Raw genomic sequence first — 10,818 nt, 5'->3', positions numbered from 1 at the left:
ATATTCAATGTGAAATGCAATGCATCACTAGGCACCAATACCAATATTTACATTAGAACTGTGCAAATGATGGCATTACCCAGTTTTTCCTATGCCGAATCAAAGACATTGTCTTTACAACATAGACCAGGTTTTACTGGAATACATAATTAGTTAATGTTTGGAAAATGAATACAAGGCCGTGGCCTTAGAATTAAGAGCAGTGTGTAGAAAAAAGTGTGAGATTGTGTTTTTACATACTGCTTTTGATGTTCCACTCACTGCCTCAGTACGACTTCTGGAAGAAGAAAAGAAGGTGATCAGAATTTCAAGTAAAGCACTTGTACCCAGCATAAAGCAGTGACAACAGATTATGAAACCCGAACATCAAAACATTATGTTCCGATAGTCTAGGGAATGGGGAAATGTATTCATATACCTAAACTGTTCTCTCTTGGCACATTCAGTGCAACTAAAAAAAACCAACAAACCAACCCAAATCCTGTTTCTACTTTGTCACAAATTAAGATGTACAGTTACAGAACACAACAGTGCAAGAGGAAGTCCTCAGGTATTTTGTCTCTGCTGCGTCAGTATCAAAAAGATGACGTCTGTCTCACAGCTTGGTGTTCTTAAATAATCAACTATCAAAATACAGAGGCAACTTTAACCAATCTGTACATATCTAGTATTACAAATGGGTACCAGATACAGTACTTTAATTTCCAAGGAAGAACACTGACGTTCTAGACACTTTGAAGTGCAAGTGTACTTCAGAGAAAACAGTCAGTCATCTGACAAAGAAATAACAAAAACGGCAGCAGCACAGGCTTTAGAATAGAGTTTCTTTGTGAAAGCCCAAGCACTGTATTCAGAGAGCTACTACATTTAGCCGTGAAAGTGCCAAAATATTAAATGTGTTACACATGCAATATTGACTAAAAATAGTAGTAGAAATGTCACCTGAAAGCAGTTTCTGGGGTTTGGTGTGATTTAGGAGCCCTGTGCCAAAAAAGAAAAGGTCTTACTTGCCAGAATTTGCTTTAGGATAATCTTGAAAAGGCTACGATCTTTTTGGCAATAGTCATTACATTTGAAAACTTGCTGAGATTCCACACACTTATTGATCTCTATCTGCATGCCACTCATCATGAATCAGACGTGCAGCCCTTGATCTAGTTAACAAACAATTCATACGTCATCCAAAGCGTCCCGTGAGCAGAGACAATTCCACGGCTGCTGTGGAATTTACGTACAAACAGAAAGGCTCGTGCTTCCTGCCACTGCTAGAATACCACCAGGCTCGCAAGTACAGCCACGTACCTCCTGAAGATGAGGAAGTACAGGGAAATACTGTAGATTACCGCACAATGGTTTCTTCATCCATTTACCTTGAAGAACATACAACAAGGTGAGTAACGCGTTTTTGAAGGCCTCTCCACCGTTCTAGCGTACATTCCTCGTTCCCAAACATTAACCACTCTACCAGTTGTTTCTGCAATGTTTCCAGCTGAAGGAATAGAAAGCTCATCTGCCTGGTTCATTTTCAACACTACAACAGCAGCGCCATTCTTTCCTTATCCCCACATCCAGGTCTTGGTTTGATCTTTGATGCCAGCAGCATCTCTCCTCTCATTTCAGGGCAGTATTAAGATACCAGGAGAGAGCGCCAGCCAACCAGAAACGGAGGATGCGTTGACAAGGTGGCACTAAGCACACATATTTAAGTTAAACATGGCCAAAACAAGGCCATCGTTATAAGCACAACACTGTGGCGTCCTGAATTCCTAGGTAGTGCCTGAAAGCACTGCAGCAACTACTGAAGGAATATACCCAAAGTTTACAGGCAGAGTCACAGCAATCAGGGGTTTTTGCTCGCAAATGCTTCACAGGTACCAGGATGCTGCTGTACTGTTTTTTCGAGACACACCGTAACTCACCAGTCTACGTTATTGACTGAGAACCAACATGAGAAAGACATGGCAAAACCACAAGCTAATAATACCTACTAATTGTGGGGGAGAGGCGTCTCTTTAAGAAGGCTGGAAAACATGAATGTTCAAACAATGCTAATGCAGCTGAATACATACATGACAGCAATAATCCTGCAGTGAGCATTGCATGTGGATAGCTGTAAGTTTAACCAACACATCCGATTCTCTGTCCTCCAGAAATCTGAGGAATATAGGTTGAAAACCTGGAGCACGGATATCAACTTACGGTAAAAACAGACTTAGATAACTAGTAACGCTTGGTAACGTGCTGAACTGCTTAGTGAGTTTCAAGTTTGGAAAGGGTTAACTATTCCTTTGTTGTACTCGCTCAAAAGGTGATACACCTTAGGAGAGTGTTCTTTTTCTCTTGCCTGAAATGGACATTGTCCTTAGGAAACTAATAGGAATCACTTATGAATGGAACTTCTGGTTTGCATGGTTTGCCAGCTGGCAACCCTTGGTCTTTCCTCTGTGTCTAGTACGCAAAACACCCAGATTTGCGGGGTAAGATTACCTGCCATATCCCACCCTGCCTCCCCCAAATGCAAGAAATAGTCAAACACTGACTATCAGACTCTTCTGAGGTGGGAACAAATTAGAACTTTACACAACAATGCCTATCTGTCTTTACTATAAAAGCAATCAAATCAAACACATAAAATAAGGAATCTCTCCACGTAGAGGAAATGAGATCTACAACTTGGCTCTCAAAGAATCAACCCCAAGAACAAACCCAATGGAATCATCTTAAAAGCTACCATTGTTGCAGTTTGAACCCCATCTCCCAGCAGCCCAAAACATGTAAGTCTGCTTTGGGACAGATCTATTAAAATCTAGCCCATGACAACAAAAATTAACAGCAGCTTTAACAAGAAAGATACAATCTGAATGCCTCTTGTCAACTAATATCAATTTAAAAGTTAATGCACTGAAACCCCTAACCAAGAATACAATGCTTTACGGATACTTACGTAACACAGGTTTTGCTGGTGACTTTAACTCCTCCAGCAGGGATTCTCCTAACAATTACCCATGAGTTTCTACGAATCAGGGCATTACCATCTGTGTATTCTGAAAACAACATCAATACAGAAAAAGAATCTGCCAGTTTACGAGAACGTATATCAATACATAATTACACAACATTTCAGAGAATCCCTTTACGGATAGAAAAGCAAAATCTGATATGTAACATTGCGCTTTTATGGTCCCAACACACTGAAAGTACATTTCAAGAAACCTTCAGGTTTGATCATCAAACACAAGCAGCACAATCTTTTTCATGTTTCTAAAGTGGTTGGAATGCCAACAGCAAAATGGTCTCAAAGGTCACTGAAGCGGAGTCTGCTAATGCATGAGGTTCTTCCCTGATCTAGCTTAAGTTGCTTTTGCTTCTGTTAGGCTACAAAACCAACAGAGCTTTGGAGAAAAACCAACCACAGCAAAGTCTCACCTGCATAAACCAGATTCTGAAGTCTGACTAGCTTGCCCTGCAACAAGAGGCCCTCAGCTAAAGCATGACAACTCTGCGCCATTGCTTTCGTAGCTGTTAACTACCTCAATTCCCCTGTGCTGCTAGTGCTCAAGACTGACAGAACACAGAAGAGCGCCTGCCATCTCCGTCTATTCCTTGGAGCTTAATCCATCAACACCACCGCTTCTCAGCTGCTCCGTGCTCTACATGTACATGGAAACAAAACCGGCAACGCTAGCATTTGGATCAGAGAAATTTGGGGGGGGGTTGAGCTTGCTTTCACAAGTAGGGCAGAATTGGCTCCAACTAAAGTGCTATCTCCCCTCTGAAGCTTATCATCTAGTTTGAATTAACCCAAGGGACGTGAATTGGATGTCAATAGTTGTGGATGCCCCGTCCCTGGGCTTTTGAGCAACCTGGTCTAGTGGAAGGTGTCCCTGCCCATGGCAGGCGGGTTGGACCTAGATGATCTTTCAGGTCCCTTCCAACCCAAACCATTCCCTGAGTCTAGGATTCTATGAATTCTTGCGATTCATTTTCAGAGCAGAGAGACTCAAACAAAATTCCTTATGATGACAGCCATGAAAAGCCTTTTGAAAAGAGCGTGTGCCTGAAGCTACCCGTGCTTTGCCTGGGCTTACACCATGTTAGTCTTTGAAGAGGAGGAAAGCCTTCTGACCGTCTACATAAGGCCCAAACAAACAAAAAAACAAACTACCTGAGACACTTTGACTGTGTAAGCTTAAAATGCAAAGATCTCTCCATGAGAATGGTTTTTATATTGTCCTTATACAAGCTGGATATGACTAAATATTTTAAATCACTATCAGCAGCCGTTCCCTGTAATCTGCCTACAGTTTTAAATATTACAAGCTCTTACCTTTGCAGACCCAATCAGAACAATGGTCTGAAAACCAAAGATGCTCTATATCTAGTCAAGCTCTGTCAGGGTGGTTTTGCTCAGTGATCACAGACGCACAACAGGAATATTTCACAATTTATGCTTCATTTTTCAGTATATTATTCCTACAGGCGGGAACCTCTCTTACCCCAAAACTCACCTACCAGAAGACATTATTTCAACAATGAAATGAAAATGTTACTTCTATTTCCAAAGGACAGAATGCTTCTTCAGAAAACTGAGAAATCATTTAGCTGAAACTAATTCCTGATCTTCCCCCCTAGGGAAGCGAACAGCAAGTTTCCTCTGCACTTCCGAGGAGGTTCAAATTGTGGGAGAAAGGACTACTAATGATGAAAACAGAAGCTTTTACAGAAGTCGTGTATCCTGAAAGCAACCCCTAGAGCTCTTCTCAAAGAAGAAACTCTGACCCTTCCACAGCCACCTGTCAAGAAAGGCCTGCGCTGGGACTTTTTGATGGAGAAGGAGCTGAAGCGGTACTGGGGCCCAGGCAGGCAACTGGGAGATCATGGCAGCTGCAGATCTAGAAGCCCAAACCAGCTGTTTCGACCTGCTGAATGGAGTCATACAGAGCGTTCTTTCTGGGCCAGATCACAAACCGCTGCACTGACATTTCAGACATAGAGGACAAGCAACAGCGGCTCCACAAAAAGGCAGGAGTTTGCTACGCCTGTGCTCAACTGAGGATTGTTCTAGTTCTGCAGCAGATTTACAAGTGGCAGCACCTCGCCTAGGAAGAGACTGTATACATGAGGGCAGCAACCAATGCATTTATTCACAAAGGATGCAAGCCTGCAGAGGTCAATTCGAACATGCCCAACAGTGATGCAAAAAGAGGAATAAGTCCTCTTCTAGCACTTGCTGACAATTCACTGACCATTAGAAGAGAAGCATTGACACCTGCCTCCTGAATAGACTTATCCTTGAATGTGTGTGCATGTATATATCTATATCTATATCTTGTGATATATGCTTGTTTTGAATTCGCTTGTTAAGTGCACCATGAAGAGAGGTCCACCCATCTAGGAAGAGACTGATATAAAACTGAATTCACCTTAAAAGTCCATCAGTACACATTTAAATGGATCAGCTGAAGAGTGACAATAGCGCGGTGAAGGAAAGGCTTTCTTTGTATAGGACACTTATCTCGGCACCTATTTGTATTTGGTACTGAAGTATCCCACCAGCTTGGGCACCGTGCCAGAGAATTTGTGGAAGAGTGTTTACATACAGCAGAGTCAATTGCTGAGTTAGTTCTGTGAAGGGGCCTGATACCAATTGGCTTTAACGCATTTATTTTTCCGTCGCCTCAATTAACTGAATTAATTTTGGTGATGACATTTTATGAGAGGTGAAGCCAAACAATGTCGCCTAAAAAGTCAACTTTTTTCTTTTTTTAAATAGGGAAGGACTAAATCTGGCGCACTATTCCTGAAGTCCCTCTCAACTTGAATTTAACAGAAGCCAGCTTAGTCTAACAGCTCTCAGAATGAACTGGTGTCTCCCAGCAGGAACCTGTTCCCCGTGGGCAGCAGCACCCCCTAGCAGAGACTCAGCAACTACCAGGACCTGCAAAGCAGTGTCACACTGCCTCACCTCGTGACTCCACATCTGCAAAGCGAGCAGTGACGTCATGCCCAACAAGGCTACTTTTCACACTTGGCCAAGCAGCGCTCCAATAGAAACGTTCAGCAAAGCTGGAGGTAACAACATTCTTGATTCCTATTCCCTGATAGCACAACACTTCTTTTACTGGCAGTGATGGCCGATAAGGGGCTGCTGGGCTTTTGTCAATCTGACCTGTCATTAAAAGTAAGGATCCCACTAACTCAGAAAGCTTGCAAAAGCAGAAAAAGATTTGGATGTTATCTCAAAGTCAAGAGCAGAAGAGACATAACAGTCTAAAAGACAAGAAATTTAGACCCAAGGCAAAGAAGTATTTCATGGAGGCAGACAAGTTAAACAAGAGCTACTTTGACTGCTGCCTCATACGGACTCAGAAATCTTAAATCAGCTACTGCATTAGTGTCCACAACCTTCTTCCTGCAAAAAAGTACAAGCAGCTCAGGTTATGCTCTGCTTCGCACTGAATGCACAATTTAACAATCCCATTTTTAAATTCACCTATACTTCTGAAAATCTGCTAGCTTTAATAATTTCTGTCACATGTATGCTATCAACAGGTTACTGAAAAAAGCTCCTACTTTATTTTACGGCCTGCTTTAATCCACCGTTTGGAGTCTGACAGCCGCGCAAAAGCACCTCTCCGAGCACTATGCAGAGAAGTATTTTCACCCAGATAAAGTACAGAAGCTCTTCAGAACAGAAGTCATCAGAAGGCAAGCCTATATGTGCAATGACAAAGAAAAGCCTTTGCTAGCCTTAGATGCCTTGCCAACCAGCTGTTATGCTACTGGGGAAAGGATTTGCAGAGTAAGAGCTGACAAGGACTACTAACATGCCAGACTCTCCCTACCAGAAAAGAGGGTAACTCCCGAGAACACGTTTTCCCCCTAGCGCTTAAAAATATGCCTTCTCACGATGTGAGTTTTTAGCTCTCTTCTAATCAACACCACTTGCACACTTTGCGACAAACAAATCATCTGTGTAGCTGCACTGAAAGCACTGCCTTGAAACATCCTGATGAACAGACTGGACTCCTATTTCTGGATTTTCAGCTTCCACCCAGGCAGGTATCCCTGATCTCACCTCCAACTGGTATATCATCATCTCCTGAATGAGCTAGCTCAGTAGGTCAGACAGTTCATGGAGCTTTCATTTGCATTATTGTCACACAGTACTGTGCTCCAAAAGAGCACCTGTATTGCTCTGAAAGGATGGGTCAATAAGATCTGACATACTTGCAGTCATTAATCTGATTATACAGACCGCCTGATGCCTTCATGTCTTATTGGCACTGCTCGCTGCTTCAGCATGTGACTGGGAAAGCAAAAGCAATGCTGGAGGCAACGTGGTAATGTACCAAACGGAGCCTGCCCTAAGCACCTGGCCAAGGGACATTAACCTAGCTGACAGCACACCCCCGAGAGGTCCCAAACCTGCTGCTGACAGAGTCCAAGCAGCTGACTGCCACACAGGCAGTGCATGAGCTCCACTGCAACATCTCGGTTTTTGAATGGGTACTTACATGACTTACCCTCAGCTCAGCCTGGGAAACGGGGAACGCCATACCCTTTCTGAAAGCTCTACACAAGAATGCTGCATGGCAGCCCAAGAATTAATTGCACTCGGAGCTGTCATCAAAGCAATCCCCCGTACTAGCACTGCAACACAAAATGCCACAGTGAAGGACAAGTTTAAAAGTTGCTTAAAGTCTTCTCTAAAATGCTACGTTTGCACAGTGTTGCAGACATTCCAGTAGACACATAGACAGACTGACATCAGCTGTGAGGCCAGATGATTTCATTCACAGTTAGCATGGGATTTTTCTGAAGACATCGCATTGTGGCACTGCTAAAACTGTCAAGCGCATGCTGCAACACTGAACTCGAGCAAGTTCTGCGTTCAAGAGACAGTCTTCTAGGAGCACTATTCTTCCTTAAAACTATTCATCTGAGACCAGTTCTGAGACCCATTTTTGCTTTTCTATTTTCCTGCATTTCGCCTGATAAGCAGAATAGCACATTCTCCAAGTGTTTGGAGTCAGAATGGTACAGGGCAGGAAAGAGTGTGCAAGAGACCTGCGTTCGGGAGTTTGCAGTTCTGCCACAATACTGTGAGAACATCCTATTACAAAAGACAGGTCAAGAAATCCAGATCAAATTCAAAGGAGGAAGTTTAAAGGCATCATTCTGGCCTAGAGGCTTTTGGAAGGCAATTCTGCCTTTATAGAACATGCCTCCATAGTAAGCTTGGAAGAGGACACCCACGCTCCCTCCCCCTTTTTAAAATAGGTCCCAACCATCCATTTTGCCTTCCCAGCATCTTAAAAAGAGTCCTTCCTATCATTTTTTTCCACTGATATTTAAAATCCTGTTTCCTTTTAGATGACATTAACATTGCTTCTCCTACTAGATCTCCATTATGAAAAGTAACCGTTACTGAACTGTAAAAGCTCAGAGTGCTTGGAAAAATCTGAGCAAGTAGGTCATCTTCACTCAAGGTTCACTTTGCTCTTTCCAAGATCATTTCAACATTTAGACAGGACTCCAGCACAGACAAAGTTAGAAAAACTCAGTCCTTTATGTCCACATGGAAGAATTCCAAACATCCCTTTTAGGCAGAATATCCTGGTCTACGTTTTTCCTTTACCTTCTGAAGGTGAGCTTAAGCATCTAGATCTGATTAATAAACACTGAAATTCGCGGTTACGCATATAAACCAAAATCTTGGCATACCTACATATTACACCAAAATGTACTCTCTAGCTTTGCTCAGAAAACCACTGGGGGACTTTTGCATTTTCCCATCAAAAACACCCTTACGGAAGCTTCAGGAAGTATCTGTATCACCGATATACCAGTGCAGTGGAGTAAAATGAGTTGAAGACAAAACGAAGTCACCAAAACCACTTTTTTTGCTTCAAATTAGCCATCTGTTCTGTTTCCATCACTTTCAGCTTTGTCTGCCAGATTTCTCTGAAGATTTCTTTGAGGTTTGTTATTAAAGGATCTCCTCCCACATTTCCTTATCATTTTACCTAGAGGAATTCCGGGAAAAAAACAACACTTTTGTAAGCACTATACGTCGCCCATCAACCACGCTTTCTTCTGTGCCTAGCTCCACGTCTAAAGCACAGATCTGAAGGTAGTTGTCAGATCAGCAACTGCAAAAGAACAGCTCCGTGAGGTCCCCAACACAAGTCACAGCTCCCCCTTGTGGCCGAATCACATTATCGCTTCCCACCCCGCTTCATCCCTGGCAATGCTTGCCCTCCTGGTCCCCCTGCACACTGGCAGGATGGGCCCCAGGCTGACTCATGCTATGTGGGGATGAGCCACAAAGGGCAGAGCATGGCTCCCACAGGCCATGGCCGTCACGGGGTCGTCTACGACGACGCCAGCCGGGCAGTCCCCGAGGCCCCGTGCCTCTTGCCCCCACGCACCTTCTTTGGTCTGGGCGTTGGTGATCTGCAGGTCGCAGCTGGCTGCCGTCAGCTTTTCGCGGACCGTGATCTGGAGCTTGGGGTCACGCAGAGAGATGTAGAGGCCGAAGGTGACCGTATCATAGTTCAGCTTGGAGAAGAACTTGTAGTGGACACACGACATGGTCGGGGCCAGGAGATGCCTGCTCCACGACAGCGTCTACCGTGGCAGGTGGAGGCGATGCTCGCCTGGCTCCTCCTCGCAGCCCAGGCGGGCAGGCGGATGATGGGGAGAGGCCCTGGGAGAGACTGAAAGAGTTAATGTCTCAAACATGGCGGTGGGGCAAGTTCTACGTAATGACGAACTCTGCTTAACAACAAACCCTGCACAGCAAGGAACCACAGGTGAAAAGAAGCCAATCGGCACAGATCAGCACAGACATCAGCAACGGGATGGGGACGCCATGCCGGGGGGTGTGCAGCTCTGTGTTCTGCTATGCTGATCTGATATGCTGAGCAGGGCAGCTCACCATGCATGGCCAAAGATCCAACAATGGTCATGTCTGCAGGGAAGGAGGAGTTACTCCCCAAATGACCTCCAAGCCCAGCGATCCATTTCCCGAAGGTTCTGAAAGCACAAACCGCGCATGACGCTTAACTAGCCTAATGAGTTCAAGTGCCCGCCTGAAGGAGGGGCAAGGATGATAAAAGGACACAAACTGAAGCCCCACCAGAACTGGACCCCTAGGCTGACTGGACCAACGCTGGACCCAGGACCAGTGAAGTCTTTCTCTTTTCCTTTTACTCCCTCTGCCTTGCTCTCTCTTTCCCTCTCCCTTCCCATAATCCTTACACCTCATCCCTTTAAGACTTAAAACCGCTGACCAAACCTGGGACTAGGAGTGGATTCAGCCGCCCCTAGGCTCTCCTCTGAGAAGGAGTCTAGAAAGCAAGGGGGTCTGCTCCGAACCTCCAGACTCAACAGGAGGGACCTCCTTCTGCCCTGAATTGATGCATATGGTTACCACGGGTTACACAGTCTAAAACGCTCATCTTGTGCTTTGCCTGGGAGAACCAGGGTAAAAGCAGTAGCCTCAAGCCTAACCTGGCACTTGGGCCCTGCATTGCTGCCATCCCAGTTCTTAAGAAAGGCAATTCACAATTGCACTTGTGACCGGTACCCCCATGCTCCTGACACCTCGTAGGACGGTTAGCAAAACGAATGCCATTTTATGAGGCAAACAGCCATGCTCTGTGACCAAGCTGGCCACTTATCAGTCCCCTTTCCCCTCTGCACCAGGCCCTGGAGGTCCCGCGCACCAGGCAGACTTCTTCCCCCGCTCCCTATCAGCCTCAAGGTTCCCGGGTGCCAGGCTGACTTTTTCGCTCCTTATGGGCCTCAAAG

General features: G+C 44.8%; 1 protein-coding gene across 1 annotated transcript in view; it reads right to left on the bottom strand.

The window, feature by feature from the left end:
* Nucleotides 1–140: 140 nt before the first annotated feature.
* The window catches only part of LOC126037445 (E3 ubiquitin-protein ligase RBBP6-like), a 96,122-nt gene continuing 85,444 nt past the window's right edge, over nucleotides 141–10,818 (bottom strand). Inside the window, exons 2-4 of the mRNA XM_049797762.1 lie at nucleotides 9,435–9,722; nucleotides 2,945–3,044; nucleotides 141–277 (exon numbers count right to left, since the gene is read on the bottom strand). Of these exons, the coding sequence (XP_049653719.1) occupies nucleotides 154–277; nucleotides 2,945–3,044; nucleotides 9,435–9,597 (387 nt within the window). The 5' untranslated portion in view covers nucleotides 9,598–9,722 and the 3' untranslated portion in view covers nucleotides 141–153. The remainder of the gene's footprint in view (nucleotides 278–2,944; nucleotides 3,045–9,434; nucleotides 9,723–10,818) is intronic.

The sequence above is a fragment of the Accipiter gentilis genome, unplaced genomic scaffold, assembly GCF_929443795.1.
Source record: "Accipiter gentilis unplaced genomic scaffold, bAccGen1.1, whole genome shotgun sequence".
Taxonomy (NCBI): Eukaryota; Metazoa; Chordata; class Aves; order Accipitriformes; family Accipitridae; genus Astur; species Astur gentilis.
Note: the sequence above shows the minus strand (reverse complement) of the source record. Positions and strands in the feature narration are given on the sequence as shown.